Genomic DNA, 26,217 nt, shown 5'->3' with positions numbered 1-26,217 from the left:
AATATAAGTAAACTGCAGCAAATTAGGTTTGCCTGATGAAGGAGCATAGCCAGGTAGGAAAGGAAAAGTCATGTGTTCCTGAAAAATGCAATAGTGACTTTCAGAATACTATTGCTCAGTATAAACTATGTCAACTAAAAAGAATAGCCTTCTCAAAACAGTGGTTCTGTCTGTCATAACTTGCAGCTCAATGCTCTTCGGGAAGAAAAATTAGCAAGGCAAACATTCACTGAGTCTGACTAATGAAGAGGTATTACAGTAAGAATATCTATTGTCAGCTAACATGATGCTTCCTAAAACAAAGACACTGAGTTCTCATCTGCTAGTGATTGTGCTGAGAAACGAATGCTAACACAACTATATGTTGATTTGTTACATGTATTTTCAGTTTAACTTTGTACTTCACAAACTTTTGGGCTGTGTACATGATTGAGATGGTATCTACATTTGCCAGAGTCCATAGCCAGAACTAAATCCAGTTTATTTGCTTTAATTCTGCTGTACATAAAGCATACTTTGTCACACAGATGCAAATAAACAATCCATTCTCAAGCCAAATTATACCTTTAGTACCTCCAGATGAGTTACAGACACATGCAAATCAGACAGAAGGAGATAAGAAAGAGCATATACCAGAGCAGTTACAAGAAGATGCATTAAGAACATTTTTGCACTAGTTTGCTGTTTGTTCTTGATGGAGACCTTCCAAAAACCAGCCCCTCTTGAGATGAGAAGTGCAGATTTGGCAGGTGGAGCAGTCTGCACCAACACCCTCCCGCCTAGACCCATCCATCTTGCGCTGACAGCCCTGTACAAGATTAAAAGCAGGATTATGCACACTTTGTGGTGGGCCAGAAGAGTGAGATGCTGTAGGAAGTAATTCTGTCAATTCTGTAAATAAGCCCTTCTCTCTGACTAAGAATAAGCACATCTGTGGCATGGCTGCTTTGAATAGGAAATAGTGGTGGTCAGAATGAAATTCTAACACACTGTGTTCTCAAAAATACAGCTGTACTCTTCCCCTCTGCAAGTCAATTATAGTCTCATCAAATCTTTTCCAAGTAAAAAAGCCCTGGCAAGGATGGTGCAGTCAAAGAGATTCCAGTATAGCTGGTCTTTGGATGGAAAAATCAAAGATCAAACTGTTCTGCCTATCACCAGACCAGGGAATGGATAGTTAAAAAACCATCATGTATCAACATACTTGGGGTCACCTTTTAAAGATGTAAGATCTTGGTGCAGAGACTTTTCTCAGCAGAACAGATGTATTTACTTCTGGTGATAACACAGATTTTATCATCATGGCAAATGAAACAGACCCAATGGGTTTTTATTTATGTAAACGTAGTTACTTCTCACAATAAATACATTCATCTTCACACCGAATTTAGGCAACAGAAACCAACATTAAGCACACACACGTGCATTACCATTCATATGCACACATTCTACTAAAAAACAAAATCAAGTGTATTTTAATCACATGCAAGGAGAATATGAAAAGGGAATTAAAGCAAGTCTTACTGCTTCTGCTTATTAAACTTCACTGGAATTTTAATGTGAAATATGCCTATCATACTGAGATATTGCCTGTGTGATGTTTTCAGAGAACAGCAACACTTCATCTCCTGGAACAGAATTCCATCCCTCCTTGTGGCACTGTAGGGTACACACTGAGATCCCATGGCTGCTCCCAAACATGCACATGCACCAACAAATGCTTCTAAATACTTGCATTATTTCCTGTCCACAAAGATTTAAATTATTTACAACTCCCGAACACACATACACGAGGACTCCTATGGGCACAAATAGTTACATCATCAGTAAGTGGTGACAAATCATGGGAAAGGTTAATATTTTAGTCATAAATGTTGGTACCAAGGGGAAGAGCTACAGACAGGAACATGTTCTTAATTAAGAATAAAAATGCAAATCTGGAAACCACTGAAAGATATTAATACCCTCTAAAGATTACAGAACAAATTTTTCAGGTAAAACAAAGCTGAATCTGAACGTGGCTTAATGAAGCAAAATGAGGCAAAATGAACAATGATAGAGACATGGACAATGAGTATAAACGGATAAATTTCAAACAGCACTGTTTTAAAAACTGCATCTCTTCTGTGATAAAGAATAATGCTTCAGAGCAGGCATTAAGTTTTGAGAAAATGCTGTAGAGCTGCATGTTCCCAAAAATACAAAAATACATTTTTAAAAAATCCTCTTACAAAAGCTAGGCAAAGTGGACTGATGTTCATTTAGCTTTTGCAAGTTGAAAACCTAAACATTAAGAACAGCAGGGAGATCCTCTGTCTTGACTGAGGGGTATAATCTATGCTATAGGAGTACATAATCACCACAAGGATATCTTTAGACCAACTGCACAGTTTACAAACAAAAGGAGGCTAAAATAAGGCTGCCAAAGAGCAAACTAGGACGTTATAACAAGAATTGACACGATTAATTAACTGAATTAAACTTATAAGAATGGGAAAGCTGAGATCTGTCATTTTTGAGAATGAATGCTAGGGACCAGCTTGCTTGTCATTGTAGCAAATGCTGCTCAGTAAAAGATCTGAGAAAGAGACAGAGAAGGAAGAACCTACATTAAATCTCAGAATTGTGAAGGCTACATTTATGTCTTTCAAGAGCCCAAATTTAGACTGTAGTAAGCATGCCCCATAGTATTAAAAATTGTGGAAAGACGAATAAATACTGAAACCCAAAATAAGTAATTCTCAATTTTCTACCGCTCCTTTCTCTCTCCATTTTAATAAAGCCAAAGCAAAAATTTACATATGACAGGAGTCAAATGAAGATGTTATCATATTCATCTACCTATAAATGAGAAACTGATTACTGTACTGTGGCTTTGAAAATCATAGAAGAAATACTGTAAAGCAGAAGTATAGCAGATTAGAACAAAGATCAGGCATCTCTCATGACAGTAAGCATAGAAGGAATTTAGAGATCACCAAATTATAGAATATGCTGAGTTGGCAGGGACCCAGTCATTATTGAGTCCAATTCTTGGCCCCACACAAAACATCCCAAGAGTCACACCACATGCCCAAGAGCATTGTCCAAACACTTCTTGAACTCTGTCAGGTTGGTGCTGTGACCACTGCTCAGGGGAGCCTTCTCAGTGCTCAACAACCCTGGGAGTGAAAAACCTTTTCCTGATGTCCTCCTCCGACTTAGAAAGCCATGAAACCTGTGAATCTGTACTTTTAATAAGCCTCCTGCATTTTTATTTTTCAGATTTCTACATGTCATAGCCATGCAGTACCCATCACACTGTGCAGTCTCGAATAACACTGCACCCTGCGGTTTCCTATCTTATCTCTGTAAACGTGTAACAGCACAAAACTTCTGAACCATCATTGTACAACCATTACTAGTTACACTTAAATTATGTTTCTTGCCTTGCTGATGAGAACATCACTCAAGGCAGGGCCAGATGTTTTACTAGAGAAACAGGATGTTGTTTGTCTTCTATCTCCTCTTAAAAGAAGGCATTATATTGGATGGATTTGATAATTCTTTTATAAATCTACATGTTCTCTGTTCTCAATTAAAATTGCTCTTATTTCCCACAAGTAATGCAACATACAAACAAAGCTGCTAAATGGCCTATAATCTCTCAATTCCCCCATATGATTGCCTTTTGTTTTCTGCTTTTTACAGTTCCCTCATGCTTCTGGGTGAGTTCATGATTGAACCACAGCTGATCTCTTATTTTCCTCCCTAGGAAAAATGAGGACACAATTCCTTTAAGAAACTATCAACTTTCTTAAGTTCTTTTCCCTCTTAGGGAAGTTTTAATGTCTACATTTTTTACTCTGCACATGGAAAAAGGTCCTGTATCAGCTCATGTTTAAAAACTTGGATAAAACAAGATAGCTTTTGAAAACATTGTCAAGATACTTTTCACCATTTTCTTTTTAAATAATGTGGCTTGAAGACACTGATTTTCCTCTGTTGTCAGCAATCACTTCCATTTTGAGTAGGATGTTGGACCAGACAACCTCCTGAGGTTCCCCTTACAGCTTGAATTATCTTACGATATCATGAACTAAGAGTCTATTTCATCAAGGTCAAGCATGCCAATGGAGAATATTTTTTTTAATTAGAAATTTTTCACTTTCATTTTAGCATCTTTTACTTCTCTACCTAAGCTTCTGTGCAACATAAACGAAAAACCCTGCTACAAAACAGGTGGTCTTTTGTAAGATTGCTGGGTTAAAATTAAACTACAAACATGATCCCAATATAAACAGGGAAGAAGCAAAAAATACTGTCTTACTCCTTCAAAAGTGTCACCTAAATTACAGTTCCACACTAGTCACTGTGAAGAAAACTCTCCAGCCAAAACCAGCACACACAGTTATGTGGGCTTTTTAAAATGGAGAATAGTATTTGCCTGTTGAAATAAAAAAGCACACCAAGGGCTTAAATAAAGTACCAAAAAATTTAGTGGGTAATAATGAAGTAACACAAAGAATTCTGCTGCACAACACTTTTGAGCAATCTGACACACTTGAAATTAATTGGGAGGATGTTTTTATAAACAAATCTTCTTCAGTTAAATTGTATCTGTTAGGCATTTCAGCTTGACCATTCACAGATTCCTACCTTTTTTGACACAACTTGGTTATCCAGCTCTGGAAACACTATATACACTACATTATTGCTAAAATCACATTGGTTTTCTGATAAATAAAGTAAAAATTGTTTCCAAAGGGGCTCTAAGACTGGAGTAAATATGCTTCTTCAAAAAAACAACAGAAAAATCCAAACCAAACAAAACCAAACAAAACAAAACCCCAGACCAAAACAAAGCAAAACTTAAAAAAACAACGAACCAAAAAAACCCAATCCTCTTCCAATACTTAAAAGCAGACTTAAATATAAATGCAAAATGCACTTACAGTGTTGGCAAGTTCTAGGTAGCTTCCTCCAACAGAGTTGCTACAATTTAAGGCCTGGGCTAGAAGTCTTTGCAGAGGAGCCTGTTGAGTCACATTGCTTCCACCATACTCCAACACCTTTTGCAGAGGAAAATTACTCTGGAGGTCAGGACTCTGAAGATCTCTCGCTCCTGAATCATATTCCCAGCTCTCTTTGGCTCCTGATAAGGCACCTAAAATGGAGAAAAAGAAAAACTTTCTAGTATGGACTCTGCATAAAGAAAACACAAAATCTCTCAAGTTGGAAGGCACCTACGAGGATCACTGAGTTCAACACTGCTCCTCACAGTACTGTCTAAACCTAAACCACATGACCAAGAGCATCATTCAGGTGCTCCTTGAATTCTGCCAGGCTTGGTACCGCAGCCACTTCCCTAGGAAGCCTGTTCCAGTAATCAGCCATCATTCCAGAGGAACCTTTCCTTAACATCCAGTCTGAATTTTCCCTGATGCAGCTTCATCGCCTTTCCTCATGTCCTGTCACTGCTCACCAGAGAGAAGAAATCAGCATCTCTGGAGTCACCCCACAGCCTTCTCCAAGCTGAGCAAACCCAGCGACCTCAGCTGCTCCTTGAGCTCTTTCACCATCTTCATCTACCTCCTCTAGATGCACTCCCATAGTTCGGTGCCTTTCACATATTGAGAAAATACCCAAAAAACGCACACAGTACTCCAGGTGGGGCAGTGACAACAGGTTAGGACCACCACCTCCTTTGGGTGTCTGATGATGGTGATACAGCCCAGAACACAGCCCTTCTGGCTGCCAGGGCACGCTGCTGACACAGGAATAACCCTGGCCAGCAGTCCAGAAAGAAAAAAAGCAAAACTCCACCACCATTACTGACCATCTTGCATATGCTTATATCAGGGAAAAAATGCAGTAAAATTTCCAGTGTTTAAGTGAATTACTAAATTACAAGATTCAGAAGGAAAACGAAAAGCATTTGCATATGTTATTTAGAGCACTGCAAACCAGTGTAGTTTACAACAGCTAAGGACCACGAAATGAGTACCAGTAACCTATGTCAAACTGAGAAGCAGCAGAGATCAAAGAGCAAAAAAGGATGCTGGGGGTTGGGTTTTCTTTCCTTTTCCTTCCTTATTACCTGGGGAATTTTTTCCCATTGAGTTGCTTAAGAAGCAGATGGCTGGGTGGGGAAGGGGAATTCCTTTGTTTTTTTGGGAGTTTCTCTCAGAGGGACAGAGACACAGGGATCAGAAGCAGGTAAAAGGAGAAAAGGAGGTAAAAGGAGAGCAGGGGGGGGGCAGTTGCTGCTCTCGCTCGCTCTTGGCTCTGGAGCAGGAGGGTCACTGCACCCACCGCCACAGCCCAGCCGGGAGCTGCCTCTTCTGCTGCTGCTGGACCCCGCACCCCTGCCCTGCCAGGCCGCCCCGCCATTCCAGCTCGCTGCTTCCAAGGATCCTGCTGGAGCAGCGGGGCCGGCCCCGCCGCAGGGCTGCTGAAGCAAAGCCTCTCTTTTCCATCCCTTCCCGTCTGGGCCCAGCCGCCATTACCGCCTGCTCCCCGAGCCCGCGCCACAGCGCCCCCTGCCGGCGCGCGGGGATCAGCGCACCTGCCCCGCCCACCGGGAGCCAGCGGCGCCCCCTGCCGGCGGTGACGGGAACTGCAGCAAGGGGAAAGTGCCCGCGGCCGAGAGGGCTGAGCTGGGCTCCTGTTCTGGTTGGTGTCAGTGACACCGCTGGTGCTGTCTGGGTGCCTTGCTGTACCCACCAGCAAAGAGCTGCTGTTCCTATCCCCGTGTCTCTGCCTGACAGCCCCTGAATTTCAAATTATAGTAATTCAGAAAGAAAGGATTTACAATCTCCAATCCAAGGGAAGATCCTGCCTTCCCTAACAGAGAATCGTCTTTCACACCGAAACAGAGGGAAAATATAATTCCTTTCACTTTTTGTCTACTGAATGCCGACAAATAAGTTTATCTTCTAGCTGTATAGTCACTTTTCATGTTACCACTGCCTGTTTTATTATCTCAGGCTTGCTTGTTTCAATTCCAAGTTATAGACACATCCATCACAAGGTGTTTCATTACAAATCAATGCAAGGGTATGATCTTGTGGCAAGTGACAAACAATGACTGCTTTGAGAAAGTTTCTGTATTATGAAGCTGTAGGGTTCCTGTTTCTCCATGAACAATCCTTCCAATTCCCTATGCAGAGATGGGTTTAGACCATAAAACAAGTAGAAGAAAAATTTCTAATTTTGTCAGTAATTATTTCAACCCTGGTTGCTTCTGATTCCTTTACAAATGTCCCACTCCTATTAAAATCTTGTTAAGTTTTACATTCAACCACTTCCTATAGCAAAACAATCCAGAGCAGGCACTAGATTATTTAATAACCCTGGGCAGTAATGTAAAATTTCATCTACAGTATAATGAAAATTAAAAACAAATAAATGACTTGTCTAAGCATACACTCTGGTTAATAGACAAGTCTGAATAGAATCCAGAGCTACAGACTAGATCAAAACTCTAAATCAAACATGCAATTATCAAACCATAAGTAGTTACCTGTAATGACATCCTATTATTTTGAAAGCTTTTCCTTTGAGTTTGCTCACTCAAATATTAATCAGCATTCTAAGGCAGCTTACTAATCAGTGGTTATTACTTATTCAGTACATTACCAGGCAATACCAACAAACTACATAATGGACTATTAGGACAATGTCTCCCCCTCACCAAGAAAAGTTTGAGATGCAAAAGTACAAGTGGAAAACCAGCCAGAAGGGCTGTAAGGCAGCAAACTCATTTGTTGTTTGAGGTCAACACCCTAATACTCTGTAAAGCTGTTATGCATGAAAAGCACAGTTAGGAAACCTGCAGTTGGTTACCCCATCTTTCTGCAATGCAAATATTCTAGTCTTGAAACATCTAAGTAGAAAATAACACATAATAATTACATTTTATACTAATGTAATTACCATGATTCCTTACCACCAGTAGAGGGAGATTAATTAAAGATTAATTCAATGACTTTCACACCGAGAACATGCACCACTGTACTTCATCTAGCTACGTGCTGCAAGCTTTCCAACAGACTCGTACTGAGACACTGGCACCAGCGATGTTTTACAGAGCAGGCAGGGCACTGTGACTGTGCACAACGTTGGGTGTCTCCGCCCTCGTGTGGCTACAGAACATCACAGAGCAAAAAAAAAAAAAATCAGCAGCTCACAGACCTGAAGCCATTGAAATGTCTCAGGCGTCCGAGGGAGGCAGGGGATCGGTTCTGCCACTTCCCAGGCCTGCCAGGAGCATGGGAAACAACCCCTCTGGGCAAGCAGAGCCACAGAATTAAGAGAGCTGGTTGTATCACACAGGTACACCTCTTTGCACAAAGCTAAATATGGCACATGTTTCTACAGAGAATGTGCACTATATCACTCAAAGATCATTATTCTGCAAAAGAGCTTCTATATTCATGCAATTAAAAACAGCAGCTCTGCTGAAGGACCCAGCCTTCATATATTGTAGCATCTGTTATCAGACTGAACACATAGGTGGATCAGGAAACACTGGGGTTTTACTACTGTATTATGACTGTATCTGTAACCCAAGTTTTCTTGAAAGTTCATGTCAATACTCCTAATTTAAAATATACATATTAAAAATGGAAGGGGAGATGAGTGGAAGGCATTTCCAATATTTTAGTTTGGCCTTAACCCTAATCCCTAAATTTGCCCACTGTTTTCCAAACAGATTCCAGAACTATGGCTGTTAAGATGCTGTCCTGGATCATGCACCTCTCAAATCTCAGCTTTGCAGGGAAACTCTGGAGTCAAAACTGAGATTTCACTTGTAACTGAAAATTCAGCCAGGAATTAACAGACAACTCTTGTACCTTGCTGTAATTAAAATACAATTCCTTCTCTTCCAATATTAATCAGAAATAAGGAAACATTAGGTATGGTGGCTGATAGCCAACTGGTAAGTAAGAACCTACAGTTAATAAATCTGTGTTTAATATCAGTCTTTGCAGAACAACATACATCCCATGGTAGCTTTTCCCTGTTCAGCTGCAATTAGAATAACACGAAGTATGGAATTTCTGTATTAAGTGAAACAAAATTATCATGAAAATTCCCAGGTAATAAGCCTGCTGGGAAGTTGGTGTTACTACAATGATTAGACAAAAACAAAACATAAATAAATAAATTCATTGCACAATATTTGCATTAGACAAGTAATATAAGAGCACATAATTGTTTCCAAATTATGTAAGTAACACTTTAATCCCAGAGTAATAAAGTTAAAACAACACCTTCTGGAGCGAGTGAATACACAGCATATTAAAGAATAACAAAGGACAGTTTAGTTTGATGGCACATGAAAACTTCCATAATGACATAAAATTTCAGTTTGTGAATTGTATCAAAGCTCTTTAAAACAACTATGATCAATTCACTTGACACATGCTACTCTGAATAGTGTACCCTGCCCACCTGCTCTGAGAATTCTTGCTATCTAAATCTTGCTTTATGACCTCAAAGCTCTCTGGTCTGTGTTCTGGTACTGGTGCCACCCTGCCACTCTGATCTGAAAGAAAATGGCATTTCATCTTATACTCCAGCAGTTAACCTTTTGCCCAGAATGCCTGTATACTGCAACAAAGAAACACATGACTACCAAAAATACAAATCTGCCCATACAGCCAGGATTTTTGGTTTAGTAAAGGCTAATTTTACCAAGCTATGCTGGTGAACCAAGCATTATGTGATTTCTTCATTGCTCACAGAGTAGAAAAAATAAACAACCAGCATGGTAGGACACTGAATATGTATTTGTTTCCGAAAGGAACTGGAGCATCAGGAAAAGTGAGGCATTGTAAAATTGGCCCTGCAGCAAATATGAAATGAGTCTGACTTGTGAATGGCAAACATGAAGACAACTGACAATATAAGTGCACAACTTGCTCCGTGGTTCACACAGCTTCACCTCAACCAGTAAAGAGTCTGACCACTGTTTTACAGGAGGTAGCCATGACATTTAGCAACTTAGACTTATATGCATTATATTACCAGAAGAAGGACTATTTTTCAGTATTTTTTTCTCATCTTTCATTCAACAGTTAAATTGTGATAACCTATCACAAAGAGTTGAAAATTTGATTTATTATTATTCAGTGAAGGCAACAGGGAGATTTGTGAAAAGCACTAATTAATTTCAAAGCTCTCTGCCAACTTCAGTAGTAACAGTTTCGGAGGTAAGTGCACTGAGTGAAGGGGGAAGTATAAAACTAACAAAGAATGGTCATTTTGCACTTGCTAGTCAAGTCAGACTTTCAAGGTCTAACTATAATAAATGGAGGCTATGCAGGAAGCCAAGAAGAACAAGAGTAAATCTTTGCACATTCAGACAATTCAAGTCCTCTGAGCTGGTGCAAACATGACAAAACCCAAGTTCACTTTAATGAAAATTTAGAAACTGAATACAGCTCAAATTGCTCAAGCAACATACCAAGTACAATAAATCAAAACAACTGAAAAGAAGCTATGTTCTATGGAGGGATCACCTTTATACTAATCCAACCTGATTAGGAAAGTGAAAATAACAGTCATATTTGGAGCTTATCACAAATATTTCCATTGTTCTCTACAAAACACTTCCATATGGGAATCAAAGGCCAAAGTTCTGGTTCCAGCTGGTAGCCTGACAGCTAACGTAACTCTTTCCTATTTAACAGGAATCACTCTCTAAAACTAATTTATTATTTTGCATCAGATGATGAAACAATACAAATGACACCTATGAATAGCACAGCAACCGAGTCATGATGATAATAAAGATCCTCACATGCACAGCTGGGTGAGAATGTTTACTAAATACAGAAAGCTATCTGTACATCCATTAAAAGTTCTAGGAGAACTCGGGGGGGAAGGAATGCGTTCTCAACTCAACATTCAGTCCTAGAGATACTTAACACCAGAATCTTTTGCAACACTTGTCAGTGACTGAGAAGGAAATAATTGGTGTGGGTAAAGCAGTTATGGGGAATGGGGAATCTCAAGGCAAGGGTCCGTGGGATCACTGTTAAATTTTTTCCTTCCACCATACTTTTGTCTGGTTTGATGAACACTGCATACAACATACAATGCTAGGCTGTGTTATTTCAGTCCTTTTTTCATTAGTCTTGAGAGAAGGGATAACAAGCCCCAAGGGAAGGAAACGACAGCTATGCCCCACCCTAACTAACACAACTTATTCATGGGAGAAATCTCTTTTATGAAATTAGGTCTAAGAGGAAAATTGAACCACGTCGATAATTTCTGCTCTAGAAGATTGCTGTCAGATCACATGTCATCTTCCTTTTGTCCCTGAACTACAAGTTCACACATTTGCACTTTCTACTGGTATATTTCTCAAAACCATCACAAAACTTCAACTGCATTTCAGGTTCAGTGAAGTGTCCCCAACACTGGCACATTCAAAATTCAGGAATTTTCCCAATTTTGTGCTGCCTGACTCACTACAGGGTATCATTATACCATAAAACTAAGAAACGCTTAAATGTACATTAAAGAAATTGGAACAATCTGCAACATAGCCAGCACTCTTACTTACCAGTAATACTATCTTTTCTTTTTTTTTAGGCTTTTGGATTTAAGTTTTTTACATTCCATGACATATTTTTCTAAGTAGATTTTTATCACTTATAAAAACTACATCAAATCTTAAGAAAAAAATCAAACAGATACATGAAAATTAGGATAGATAAGAATAAGCTTGCCAAGAGCAAAACCATAAAGTAGACAAGGTAATTCATAAAGCCTTGAGAAAGTGAAACGCAGAGACGTATCTAGTTAAGGAAGAACTTTCTCTCATTACAATTTCCCAGTTATTCAACTGAGCTTCGGGATGAAGAAGCTCCATTTGTTTAACCAGTAGTCCAAACCATGTATATTAACAAATGTTTGTGGAATTTCCATCAATTTATCCTCTTCAAATTTATTTCAATTACTGGAGAAATGCATCTGTGTAAACTATCATGGCTTCAGTACTTGCCAGCGGACTGTCATTGGCCCTATAGGAAACAGTAGCACAGAAAACAAAATAAAAGCATACCATCCGTACCACCTTCATACACTTGGCCTTGACTCTGAAATTATTTCAGATTATCCTTGAGACCAGACAACCATTTTCTCTATTCAGACATAAGAAACAGAGGATGGGGATGACTTCTCAACAGTCTAGAAACCAAGGTCTCCTAGTACCCAGTATTGTGTAAGCACCTAGACTAAATTTTGCCAGAACACTGCTAGCTAACTACTGCATTGTAGTCAGGAACCCAATCTAGAATTTAATTTGAAGTTTCTATTAAGGCAGAAAACAATCCTTTTTTCCCCTGAAAATTAATCATCTCTAATGAAGAGAGGAGTATATAGGAAAAAAAAGTACATAAAACCTGAAGTCATACAGAAGCTACAGGAAGTTCCAACATTCCTTTCAAGTACAGTATTTGTACTGTATGCCCTGTATTTCTACAAAAAGTTGGCTTTCCTTATACGGAAATTCACACGTGAATAATCAGCTTCCTCCTTGATTATCTTCCACTCAAGACAGCCTCACTTTAGATCTGACTTGAAGATACATGTACCCAAGCACACAAATCAAACACCCACAGTTTGTTGCCTGTTAGTTTCACTTTGTCCCCGTTTCATGAACCATAGTAAGTCAGAGCAACATTAGAAGCAGACAGGTGAAGAGCACATCACGTAAGTCAGGAGGGATAAAGCAGAAATGTGCTGAGAGGCAACCCTTGATTTAGAACAGCTGAAGTGTACGATGTGTGACAGTTCTCATCTTGAGCGAAATGAAGCATGCCTTCTACAAAAATCTCAGCTGCAGCCTTTCGGTTTCTCAAGCTGATGACAGTTTGCATGGAAAGCATAAAGTCGGACAAAACTGAGAAAGTGATGTTGTAACCCAGTTCCAAATGCTATGGCAAACCCAAATCACAGCTCCATGTGTTACCACTGGAGCTGACCCGGAGGCACAGACAGCAGTGCCCTGAAACAAGCCTGACTTGTGGTGCTCTGCAGAGCTGGTCTGGGCCAGCCCTTCTCTTCACTCTTGGCAGCAGCAGCTCTCAGGAGCAGCAGCTTTCAGTTGCCCCCAATTCTACCCATTCAGCTGTCTGTCTTTCCCCTTTCCTCTCAACATTTTAAAGTATTTGGTAATTTCAAGGTCATTTGGTAGGGGTGACAAAGTGTCAAATACACAGAACTCCTGTAACTTTTATGGATGGCACAGAGGTGACTGAGGAAGGTAACGCAGTGCAATGCAATGCTCAACCTTGACCAGATAAACAGGGGGGCAAAAAAGAGAGAAAACCCCCGACAAACACAGGGAATGGAGGAAACTTCAGGAAAGCAAAATGAGTTTGTTCCTCATACAATGGAAGGACAAGATGTGCTACTCCTGGCAGGAGGCCATGGTGAGCACTAAATACTTGTATGTGTTCAGACTCAGTCCTAAGATGGGGTTAGAGGCAGAGAAGCCATGTGTGTGTAGGTGCAACTACCTCTAATTCAAAGTTCCTGAGCTGAAATTTAATATGCAAGCATTGTTACATGATCACTCAGTCCCTACTATCTTCTCTAATAATTTTCTTCTCAGCATGCTAAGGGACAGAATTACCATTTGAGAATAAAGTCTGGTCTATTATAGATTAGCTGTTCTTTCATTCTGTAATATTCAAACCAGAAAAAAGCTTCAACCAAGTTTGTTTTTCTATCAGACACCAGAGATCCCTGCAGGGATCACTTCTATCCTTTATAAATTGACTCGTGTTTAACGCATACTATATATATGATTTTAGTAAGATTCATTGTAAATTATAAACCTCTGGAAATTCAGGTTCATTTGTAAGGGTGCTCATAGAACTCAAACCCTCTGATTCTTAAAAAAATAGAAAAATTACCCATATTCTGCTGTTTTGCACAAAGACAGTGGTTTCAGAACATTATTTAAACACAATAAACTAAACCACTTACAGTTAAAAGGAGTTTGTATGTAATTAAATTTGCCCTAACAGAAACTCAAAGCTTTTCTTAGGTAAATATACCTAAGGGTGAAACTTTACTCATAAATCTCAAGAAAATCTGCAGCATGCCTTTGAGTACATATGAGCTCTGTAGTTTTTAATTAAATATAGCATAAATAAATGTAATCACTGCATCAGTTTCTCGAGGGCAATTTATTTGCAGTAAGATCAAACATGGAATTAATGTAAAGCAAAAATAATGAATTTTCAGCCCCACTGGTCTGCTTCTCCTGTTTACCCAGAAGCTTAATTTAAGGCTGAATTCCTACCATTCCTTTGATTATTTCTCATGTTTGATCCACTATGCAAATAAATTATCATAGCAAGTTTTCAGGGGACTTATTTTCAGTAAAGGAAGGGGAACTGGCTATGAATTAATTACTAGTTACTAATCTACAGCCAGAAATTGGTAAAGGACTCTTGTATTTGTAACTGTTTATCTAGACTATGAAATCAGATCAATAAATACATGCAGTTAAAAAAAACCCCAAGAATTTACTAATAAATAATTCTTATTAGAATTTACAAGAATTTACAAAAAAATACCCATTACTTGTTCATCCTCCATGTCAATCAGTGCTAGAAATAGGCTATTCTTAATTAAGGGGAAAAAATGACAATTTGCTCCTTGTAAAGAGCCAGACAAATCTATACAATGCATAATATAAATAATTCCAATGATAGTTTTTTAAGACATACAAAGCTGAAAAAGAAACAGAAGCCACAACTGTTCAGGCAACTCCCTGCTTTAAATATTAGAGATGCAGTTCTGCTGTGTTAAAGTTTTCATGTGCCAAGCAATCCACCTCCATCACTCACTACATTATTCACACAGATTTACTGTACCCATCATGGCCCTCAATCTCCACAGCTGGACACAGGACCCATAGATTCAATTAGTAACTGACATTCTTCCTGTATTTCCTACTGAAATGATATAATAGAGTCAGGTCACATATGATGACTGCAAGACTCCAGCAACACTTTCAAAAGTTGTGGTTTTTTGGTCATGTTTTGGTTTTTGTTTTTTTGGTTTGGTTTTTAACTGTATTTTAAAATGCAAGAAGATTAACAGAGTTTACATGCCTTTTCACTTATAGAAAAATGACTGGTTATTACCTGCAAATTATTATTAAAGCTCCTGCTGACACTAATAGTGTAGGGTAAGAACTACAACACATTGTAACAGCTTTGAAATTACTGATTACTAAACATCAAAAAACCTAATTCTAGTAAGTTAGAAAACTTCCTTTTTGTGCACTTGAATAATACATTTTTAAATCTATACACTCATTTGCTCATCAGGATGGTAAATATGGATGCAGGTTTGGCTTACTGAGGACATACATGAGTCAGTATTAATAAACCTGAGTCCTGTGCCTTGAGAAAAATAGTCAACCAATTTCCTCACTTCTGCATCCCACCTGGAAACACAGGCATGAACATTTGCTGGGGAAGGTTGGGCAAAATTATGCAAATAACCTTATCAATGATAAAAAAGATGGCTGAGATGAAGTTCAATAATAAATTAGATGCAATTACATCTTGCAACTTCAAGTTATTTTCTTCATAATGAAAAGCAAAACTTTTAGGCAGCAAAGCTAATATTATATTTAGATAAAAGGTTTTACTTTTTTTTTTAAGAATTTGGAACCGTTCTAAGAAAAGGCAGCACAAAATGTTGCCTGACAGGTAATCTCTGCACAATTACACACAAACTTGCAGTGTAAAAACATTCATGTCAGAGGCTGGATTCCTTTGTTTCAGATCATCAATATCCCTGCTACTCAATACCAGTCAAATGAGTTTTGAAATTCTTTCATTTATGTGCCCCACATCAATCCATGATACCACCTTGAAATATTATCAGCAGATCATAAATTATGTAGAAATTAGTCTGGAAAAAAGGGCCTGTAAACTATCTTTGAAAATAAAGTTTAATAAAAAGTGTTTTGACCAGAAAAAACAAAAAGCTAACACAAAAAAAGGTAACACAAAATAAGAACATCCACCAAGCCCACGTTTGAATTTATACATGATGTCTCTTGTCTCAAGCAATGCTTCAAAAGCAACAGCAAAGACTCAGTAATAACATAACCAATGTTTTGATCACTAACGAGTATATAAGTGAGCCCTCAAAGACATGAAAGGCACAGAAACATCAGAAAGACACAGATTATTAAAAAAAGAGTGCAGATTATAATTCAAGCTTGACTGCAAGTGTAATTCCTCAGCTGTCATTATGTTCATACCACAGGGTGGGTTTATATCATAGAAATATATTGCACTGCTGTTTCCTTGACTCTTTGAAAATAACATTTTGAACAGTGCTGCCACAATGGTTTTCTTTTACAACCAAATAAAAAACAGTTGTATCCTAAAAGCTAATTTTTAGTATTTCCTCCCATCCTTTTGTTGGGGGGAGCATGTCCTTATATTCTCAAAGAATTCTTGCATGAGTCAAGGCAAGACAAGGTAATTTCCCACAGCTCTAGAAGTACAGGGCAGTAAGATAGTCACACTTGATTAGCAGAGCAAAATATATCAAGGCAGGAAATTCAAATGTCTTCTGGACTTAATTTTTTGGAAAAAAATAGAAAAAGAAAAATGGGCTGACTCACCAACTTTAAAAATGCATTACATTCTTCTTGTAAACTAACAGCAATTGGGGAATAGGGGAAAAAAGTAGTTGGGATTGAATTCTATACACTAGTAAATTTGGAAGTTCATCTATTAATACCTTTTGGCAGCAATTAGTAAATTTTCTTTGTGGGATAAATCTCGAGACTGTTATGTTGGCCTTCCTCTTATAAAGCTTATGAGCTGTCTTTCACCTCTGATTATTGCATATCATAGTTACTTGGCTGGTTTGTCTGAGAAATAAGATTTTAAACCCCAGAAATCTGGTCAGCAAACAGGGAAACTTTGTATAGCCATCTGAGGGAAGAACTGTTTTTCTGTTTTGCAGAAAAATACAGGTGTGTCAGCACCAAAAAGGTAGGTAATGGAAGATAATTTTCTGAGCAAGGGAATACACAATATCCTTTAAAAAAAAAAAAAAAAGGCACAATCGTGGCATTTAAATATTGCCTGACAGCTCCGAAAAGAGATTCACAGGCTGGAAATCAATTGAGCACAAGGCTTACAGATTTAAATACAGAAAGTGATAGGAGAAATGGGCATAGAAACCACAGAGTTTTGCAATTCAAGAATATATATATGAAAGGAGGATAAACAGAAGAAATGCTAATAATGAAGCTCAGGAACAATGTGGGCTGGAACTCATCACAGCTGTTGCAAAAAAGCCGGCTTGATCTCAACACCTAAGGGTGGGTTTTGCTTTAGGTAAACAATAACCAGCTGAGAGAATCAGCTGGTTCTGTATTTCTCCCTGAAGTCAGTAAGAATGTCAATGTCTCCTTGAGTTAGCCAGGCCAGTGTGGGGTACTTGTATACACAGTTCAGCCACACTGGTTGAGCTGTGCCCTGCAATTCCTCTCTTCTGCTGTGTGTGAGTTGTATCTCTATTGTGTTTTCAATATGCATTGCATCATGCTGCTAAAACAGAAATCCCACGTGCCATCAACTACCTTCAAATAAATAAATAAATTTTATATTAAACATTACACCTGACAACAGGTCAATGACATGAGAAGCTGGAATAACGCACCTCTCCAGAAGATGTGTGAAGCAGATCCAACAGTAAAAAATATTCCCAACTTACTTTAAGACACTTCACAGAAAAACTACTGGGAAGACTAATGGAAGATTTCTAGTTTAAAAAGTGTTTTAAAACATGTAGGCTCATATAGCCTAACGAAAAGCTTGAGGAGACATAGCTCCAACTAAACAGCATCAGAGGCTGATGGCGTTTTTGTGAAGCACGGATGCAGGTCAGTTCCATGTCACCAGCCAGTAATTGTGCATAGACAACATGCACCTGTTGTAGGGAACTCGGGACTGGACAGCATCCTCAGCTTTTTCCACAGGACTTTTTCACCACACTGCTATTTTTGACCCCAGACTCTGTGTCCTTTCGTCTCTTCCATTTTTTACAGGGTGAAAGGAAGCACTCTGCAAGTATTAACATGTCTGACCTAATGCTGACTCATCACAGTGCTATCAAGGACTAGGCTCAATGACACAGAGAATCCCTTCTTAGATCCTGTTTTCCTGGGGATGGAATAGCACGTTTTTTGTTTGCTGATCTGCAGTTTTTGGGGGATTTGTGGTTTGTTTTTCTTGTTGGTTTCTTTTGATTTGGTTGGTTCTGGTTTTGTTTTTGGTTTTTTTGGCTTGGTTTTTAACCAGATGGAGGAGTATATTTGTATTCTCTAAACCATAAAGCTCTTCCAGCATTCAGATCTCCCACTAAGTGGAACGATTTTTAAAGCATCCAAGAAACATTAGTTCCTACAGTGTATTATGACTGGAACCAAGATTAAATCTCCCCTCCTTTTTTGGTTTTACTTACCTACATACCTGCCTGGGCTGAACAGAGAACTCCCTGGATCTTCAGTTACCAGCCCTTGTCCCTTCCAAGGAAGCCTGTTCTCTTGTGCAATTTGCATTTTTACAAGAGGATGCTCTGCACATATTCTAGTTTACATTCTGATGACAAGTCTGCATCCGTTACAACTGCACTCCAGCACGTGATGAAATTATGCCAAGGAAGATTCACAAAGTCCTTTAGGGGCAACCCTAATGCCAGTAAAAACAGTAAAAAACACCCCACAGTTTACCTTTTGTTAAATTACACCAACAGGACATTTAAAAGTAATACCTACCTAAACTGTTATTGCTGCTAGTTGGCCAGGAAGCTACTCTATCCCTTAACTTTTTCTTTTTACAAGAGTCATCAGATTTCACAGAAAGCTCCACTTCCTCCTTCTTGATTTCCTGTACCAGTTCCATGTGGCACTGACTAAAATCCTGGAAGGAAATTTTTCCATTTTCATCTGCTCCCAGCTGGCACATGATCTCTGCAACAGACGCCTCCATATTCAGCTGGCGGCACACCATCAGCAAGTCATTCCTAAAGATTTTTTTGGAGGGAAAATAGGGGCAGGGGAAGATTGGAAAGTGGGAATAGAGAAAACAAATAAAACAACAGCTTAGTTTAGAAGAAAAGGAATACTAGCCCTGTATAATCTGGATATGCATTAATGCACAGGCATTTAAAATCAGTAAGCAAACTACTGAAGGAAACAAAATCTTGAAACAATTTCTCCAGCATCTGAAGGACGACAGATGCATATTTCTCAAATGACAAATAATCACATTCTAAATAAAATGTGGGCAAACCAATTCAGCCAGATCTGAAGCAACAGCTGCTGATCAAAGTCTTCCGGGTGCCTATTCTCCCTGATTAGATTTTTTAAAAATTACCACCACTTGGCTACTCTCACACTTAACTGCTTCTTTCCTGCCATCCTTTTCTCAAACACTTTCTGAACTGGATTGCATAGCACTACCATACCAATTTATACCACAAATAGCATGAGTGTGTTTCATGCTATGGCTTCTTTTAAGAAGCTTAAAAATATATTGCTTATTTGTGTTGTTTATCTTTCTGTAGAAGGAAGGCAAAGGAAATGTGTAATATTACTATTATGTGAATTATTAGCAGATTTATTATTATTATTTTTTCATTACTAGTATCAGGGCATCAGAAGGTTTCTATGAAAACATGATACACTGAAAATTCAAAGTACTTGCATGTACAGTTTTACTTAAGTAATTTATTATCAGAATCAAGGCCCATTCTATTCTACAGAAGGAAGCTGGACATTGGGTGGAGCTCTGTAAATCTCTTCTATGCAGGAATTCCAGAGCTGCAGAAACAGAACTCTTGTTAGAGTTGTTTACAATAAAATTGGATAATAATGATCATAGAAACGAAAGTAATAGTAATGATGATGAAAACAATGATAATAATTACAATACTAATTATGATGATAATAATAATGACAACATGACCATGTAGTTTAAAAGCAAACAGATAAACCCTAACAAAAATAACAGAAAGCAACCAAATCTCTACTTATGACAAGAAATAACTTTATTACAGAAGAATTAACTACATAGGCCAAATAAAAGCTATTATTACTTGCAGTTCAATTTTTCTTCAGAGTTTGCTCTTAAATTTGAATCTGATCAATTAATAAATAATCTCCATGGCTCAGTTCCTTGTTTTTAAAAGTTAAAACAATACAAATACAATCTCACAAGGGCATTGCAAAGAAAAATAAGGATGAGAGCACATTTAAATTTTTACATGGGAAGTGACAGATACAATTCTGCTATGTCTATATCCGTTCTCTTGGAACTTATCAGACATACCATCAGATTGAGGGACTCTGCAGAGGTGTGCTAATCTTAAAACGAGTACCAGAAGAAGCAGTGCAAGGTGATTTTGCCATGGGATTCCAGGACAGGGATTCCAGTCTGTTGCCTTGGCAGGAGAAGCTGCTATACTGGGGCAGGAGGAGGTTGTGGCACTGGTAGCACACCTTACATAGCCCTGCTCTTGACAGCTGTAACCCTTCTATTTCACTACAGCTCACAGGGACATGTCCAAACCCAGTTCTGGTTCCCTACAGTCTAAATGTGTTACACACATTTATAAAGGAAATCTGGCAAAGATTCTTCCACTACATAACACCAAGGAGAAACCACATATTTTCCTAAAACTACCTAAAATTTCAGCTAGTAAAAAGGCACAATCATTTTGCCAGGAAACATTTAATCTTTGCTTACACAACCTGCAGTCTAGGCACACAAACACCTTTGAAGAGGGAAGTAAAAATCACAAATGCAGCCAAGTTCCCTAGAGGCAAATAGAGTAAATAAACAAACAGTGTAGGAAAACCTGTTCCATGCAGCTGTGTAATAAGTCACTTCTAGACCAATACTGTAGATAAACCCTAATGTATCTGAAACATTAATTTCAAACGGTCTAATCTATAAAGGACTGACTAGCAGAACATTCAGAGACAATAAGAAGTTGCTGATCTAAAAGACATACAAAAATCATACCAGATTACTTTTGTTCTTGGTAGGAGGGTGTTTAGTTTAGGTCCCTGGTGCAGCCACCAATCGCCAGAGCATCCTGGACCCTTTGCTGCCCCATTTGACCTGACCCACACAGCAAGTCAAGCCCCTGACTGCTTAAACCACAGAATCACATCAGTTCTCCAGCTTTGACTTTTCTATGAGCAACCGCAGGCAGAAAATCCTGGCAGCAATTCCAGAACTGTGCTCATCTGCAGTCAGAAGTCTTCCAAAAAGTGACACCTTTTCTTCTGAATAAACTTCTAACAGAGTTTTAGATAGGGAAAGAAATGATAAGGTAAGAGGCTCCAAGCATCACGAGGCAGGCTGTATCAAAATGCTTATTTCTTAATCTGGATGAACAGAAGTAACACACAATAATTCCAAAGTCATCTGAAATGCCAAGAAAGCAGAAATCATAGTGAGTGTGTATCACAGAAGCCCTCCACGACGCTATGATCTTTAGGAAAAAAAGCATCTCAAGGTTAGCACCCAACTACAGAGAACACTTCAGAAGGTTACCAGACTAAAAGACAGTGTCCACTGCTGTCTTCAAAACATGAATAAAAACAATGTCCTCACCTATATGGGGTGCTGGATGGAGAATTTATGTAGTTTTTTGGTCGACCCAAGGCCTCATAGACCTCTTGACTTTATAGAGGATAAGAAAACTGTTCAAGAAGTTCACTATCAGGTAGAACAGGTAGACTAGAAAAAGAGCAACCACAGCAGTTCTTACTTAGTATATTCTTTTAAGAAATAATTTCTAGAACCAGCAACAACCACAAAAAAAAAATCTCTGTTCATCTAATGAATTTATACTTGGAAACAAATTTTATTATTTTTGTCATAATCTAACCAATTACATGTCCACAGGCCTTTTCATATAGAAATATTTTAAGAGGCTATTTTTTACTCTCCAATTTCCCCAATTATTACCAATTTTGATGATTTAACAATACAGAAGCTATTACTTTATCAGGTATGGATCACCCTGATAAGACTAAATCAGCATTGCCACATTATCTTTTAAAGGAAGCGGTAAGGCAAGACTGGAGTTGCAGCTTCTGAAGGAATAACCTACAGCTTCAGAACTGCTGGAATTTTCCACCTACTTCAACCTAGATGTCCTTACAGAAGGGCAAAGAATGAAGAACCACAAGTTTCCTGCAACAATATATCTGCTTGAAAGTTACTGTTAGGAAAAAAGCCTTAAGTTCTCACCTCAGTTTAATAAACTGCATTCATGACCATCACTGCTATTCATAAATGAAACAACTAACAAATTCACGTGTAAACAATTTTTTACATGTATATTTGGAATACTCGCTGCATTGCTAAACAAAATGCATTTCGTTTCAAGGGTATTTTCTTTGGGTTTACTTCCCAGTGCCAGAGTATGTAAAAGTATTAATCAACCCTTTTTAAAATGAAAATATAAGATATGCAGCAACACTCATTTTGTTTACTTTCAATGTAAAGTTCCATTTCCTTATGGCTGTCCCAATGCTCCCTATAATCTGTGTATCAAATACATTGTCAGCACCAGGCAATAGCTGTAAATGAGCTATTTTCAGTGAAGCTGATGCATTTGGTAAGGCATGAATAATATGAGACAGGATGGGATGGAGAACATGCACATTAGCTAGACACACTTGTTAAAACGCTGAGCAGCAATACTGTTGCTACTGGGATCTAAAAACTCGCACTGAAGCTTCAGTTTTAACATCTCATTGTGATCAGGAAGGGAATTCATGCAGATGGGTCTTTTCACACTACATGAAAACTTAGGAGGACTTAAGAGCATTGTTATTTGATAGTTTGATAGGACTTTTTTTTCTATATTTGTCCCCAAATATGAAGGAATTAAAGAAAGGTGTAAACATAAAGTTGAAAGAAATGGGGGGAAAAAAGGTAACTAGACCAGACTGCAGTCCCACAAAGAGATATTTATTCTGTAACTACTGAGTTATGTATAGTGGAAGTTTATATGGCACTATATGGGATCTTGCACATTTGCCTAATTTGAAGCACAAAAGACAAAAAACATACAAGACTCAAAAAAGTGTCATCACCCAAGGATGAGTGTCTAATCTGCTTTTGAAGAATGCCACAAACCTCCACGTGTGCTCTGTCCTAGGAATTCATTGTTCTCTTCTGCAAGTTTCCTAATTTTAATTTTCCCAGACACAATTCAGATTGCTACTTCAAAAAAGAAGTTAACACTCTATTTTCTGCCATCACAGTGGATAAGAAAAACAGTCTTTATGTATTTAAAGCCCATAATCAGATGTTCCACCTTCTTTCAAGTAAAGAACCCCGTTTTTTGGATCTCGCATCATCTTCCATAAACTGCTCTTATCTTTCTCTAAATGATCCACCAACTGAATGGATGAGACCACACAGAACTAGACCAGCTTAAAGCACACACTGAAAAGAGACTAAAAGTTGAAAGCAGAAGTCTTGTTCTGGAACAGCACAATTCTGCTAATTCAAGTTTAACTTGAGAACCACTACAAATCTCATAAAGCTTTTCATCAAGCACACATCCTGTATGTACACCACCAAATGTGCTATTACTGTCTGCTTAGCAATAGCTTCATCTGTCAGCCACCAATTGTGACTCTCATCCCACAGCAAGTCTCCAATTTTCCTCAGCTTGATGCCATCTCAGATTTAAGGCAGTTTACCCATTATCATGTCATCCAGATCATTAATCCTTAATAATGCTGATCTGGACCAGGTCATCCTTTTGATTTCTATTTGATACAGTATTTTACGTGTCAAACAAAGCACAGGTGTCTAATAAGCTCCAAGCACAGCTCAGAAAAAAAAAAAAAAACAAGCTAAAGTCTCTCTTAGTCACGTCCCTTGGCTTGCCTACAAGTGCCATAAAACATCAAAAGCCTTAAAATAGACAAAACAAAGGGCATCTCTTGTTTCACTCCCACCACAAACTGCTGACACTAGATCTAGATTAGATGGCTTCGACTTAACTTTTTCTTAACAAAACTGTATTCAGCAAGTTGTCTGTCGACTGACCCCCCATCTCAACACACTTTTAAAGAAAAGCAGCATATTTCATCTTTCCCCACTTTCTGTTGCTTCTATCTTTTAGAAGAGCTCAGGAAAAAAGAATGGAAAATAATTGTGAGGTTAGGTCTTTAGGATTATTACATCAAAATCTCCAAGTATAACTAATTAAAACAAATCCAAGCATTCTTCAACTTCTTTCTTCCTTCTCCCACCTATTTGTTACCAGTCCTATTTGCATGAACACTCTCACTGCATGTGTTATTTTTAATGTAGAAAGCAAAACAAAACAAAACAAAAGTCTCACACTTCTTGGTGTCATCAGCAGCTCACTGACTCCCTCTCTTGGGTACTCTGTTTTTTCTGTCACTTTTTCAAAACTGTTTCCATATTGTGGAAGAATTTTACACTTGAAATTCCCTGCTAGTTTCAATTTCTGCATGTTCCAGTGCCTGTTCACAACTAATTTGCAGCTTGATTCAGATCCACAACACTGAGCATGCTCAGGGAAAAGATTACCAAGATTAATCAAGGTTAACAATCAGCCAGCCCCAAAGCCCTCATACTTTATTCATAATTCAGCCATCTGAGCTTCTGCTTCCCAGCTCTGTCCTGCCTTGGCTGCCTATCACGATACTATTCCAAGCATGCAACACCACCACTCCTTCTTCTGGGGAGTCTCTGTGTGTGTCTCTCCCTCATTTCACACTGGATATGTACGAGACAGCCAGCCTGCAGCAGGTACTTCTCAGAACAGAAATGTATTTTACAGATGACACAACAAATGCATATTCTACTCACTAGAAATAGCTTAAACTTTGTACTCTGATCACCTACCCTGTACTGATAGAACAAACTACATCTCTCAACCTGAGAAGACAGGATGTCCCCTTTTCGGCTAAGGGTCTCATTTCTGGAGACTGACCTGTTGCAGGCAAATAAAGGTCCATCTGTCAATAGAGAAGCATAATTTCTCAATAGAATCTCTGCCATTCTATGCCTTCTTTTGTGCTGTTCACTGGCTTTAAATATACTGCTAATACACAGTAACAATTCAACCTACAGACTCTTCAACTCTTCATCGAATAACCACTAATACTACATAAATACTGTTCTTTTTAATTAAATATAAAAAAGTACTGCTGCAGAAAAACTCTCAGAAGAAAGGAGAAATTCAATGTGCTAATTTCAATTAAGCATTGTGGTGATGCTAATTAACACAAGTCAGTGAACGCAAAATTCACTGCACGAGAATGAATCCATATATGTACCATTTATTCCAAAAGATGCATGTGAGCATTCACAGTAAAAATACGGTGAATTTAAAAACCCATGTATCCACAGGATAACTCTTCCTTCAGATGCCATTTGAAGCCCATCCTTTGGACAACACTCAATTAGGCACAGCACGAGCCTTGTTAATGCCTTTCATCTACCAGCTGAGATAGCAGTCTCAGTAAAATCTCTGTTGTCCTTTCACACTTTTCAAAATTAATTAACTTTTAGTGGGATTTCTTAGTTCAGATCATTCGGAGTGAAGCATGCTTAAAAATCAAATAGACATTACCAGAGGGACCACAACTAACCCCCAAGCTCACTTCTTGCTCCCTCAACCATCTTGTGCCAACATTAAAAGTCACACAGCCAGATAAAAAGTCACAATTATAAACTGGCCATGCTTCAAAGAACGAGAGAGAGCAAAGAGCCAGAGTACAGCTAAGGTGATTCTTTGAAAAAATTCTAGTGCAGACAGACTTCAGGACCTTGCACAGTTGAGCATCATCTGGCAGCACAGGCTGACTTAAAAAAACCATGAAACCCCCCACCAGCTGTTCACAGCTCATTATGTAAGGAGTGCAGTTGCACAGCTTTTAGGGGAGTATATTTACAAGAAACGTCAGGTGCCCAAGTATTTTTTGAGGTTCCTTACTCCCAATCAAAACATGTATGTTTCAATCAATGTCAGGTAATCTCTAGCCTATCCTAGGAATCAGAGACAAAGAGGATTTTAAAATTATTTTAGAATCCATCCACAATTACCAGCAAAGTACTTGCACATGGCACCCTCAAACAATAAATACAAATAAATACA

At 38.4% G+C, this 26,217-nt stretch overlaps 1 protein-coding gene across 1 annotated transcript in view; it reads right to left on the bottom strand.

The window, feature by feature from the left end:
• The window catches only part of MCC (MCC regulator of Wnt signaling pathway), a 188,684-nt gene that overhangs the window by 154,634 nt on the left and 7,833 nt on the right, over nt 1-26,217 (bottom strand). Inside the window, exons 2-3 of the mRNA XM_014892038.2 lie at nt 18,827-19,074; nt 4,935-5,146 (exon numbers count right to left, since the gene is read on the bottom strand). Of these exons, the coding sequence (XP_014747524.2) occupies nt 4,935-5,146; nt 18,827-19,074 (460 nt within the window). The remainder of the gene's footprint in view (nt 1-4,934; nt 5,147-18,826; nt 19,075-26,217) is intronic.

This window comes from Sturnus vulgaris, chromosome Z (genome assembly GCF_052056855.1).
Source record: "Sturnus vulgaris isolate bStuVul1 chromosome Z, bStuVul1.hap1, whole genome shotgun sequence".
In the NCBI taxonomy this organism is placed as follows: domain Eukaryota; kingdom Metazoa; phylum Chordata; class Aves; order Passeriformes; family Sturnidae; genus Sturnus; species Sturnus vulgaris.
The sequence above is the reverse complement of the archived record's forward strand: the minus strand, read 5'-3'. Positions and strand labels throughout refer to the sequence as shown.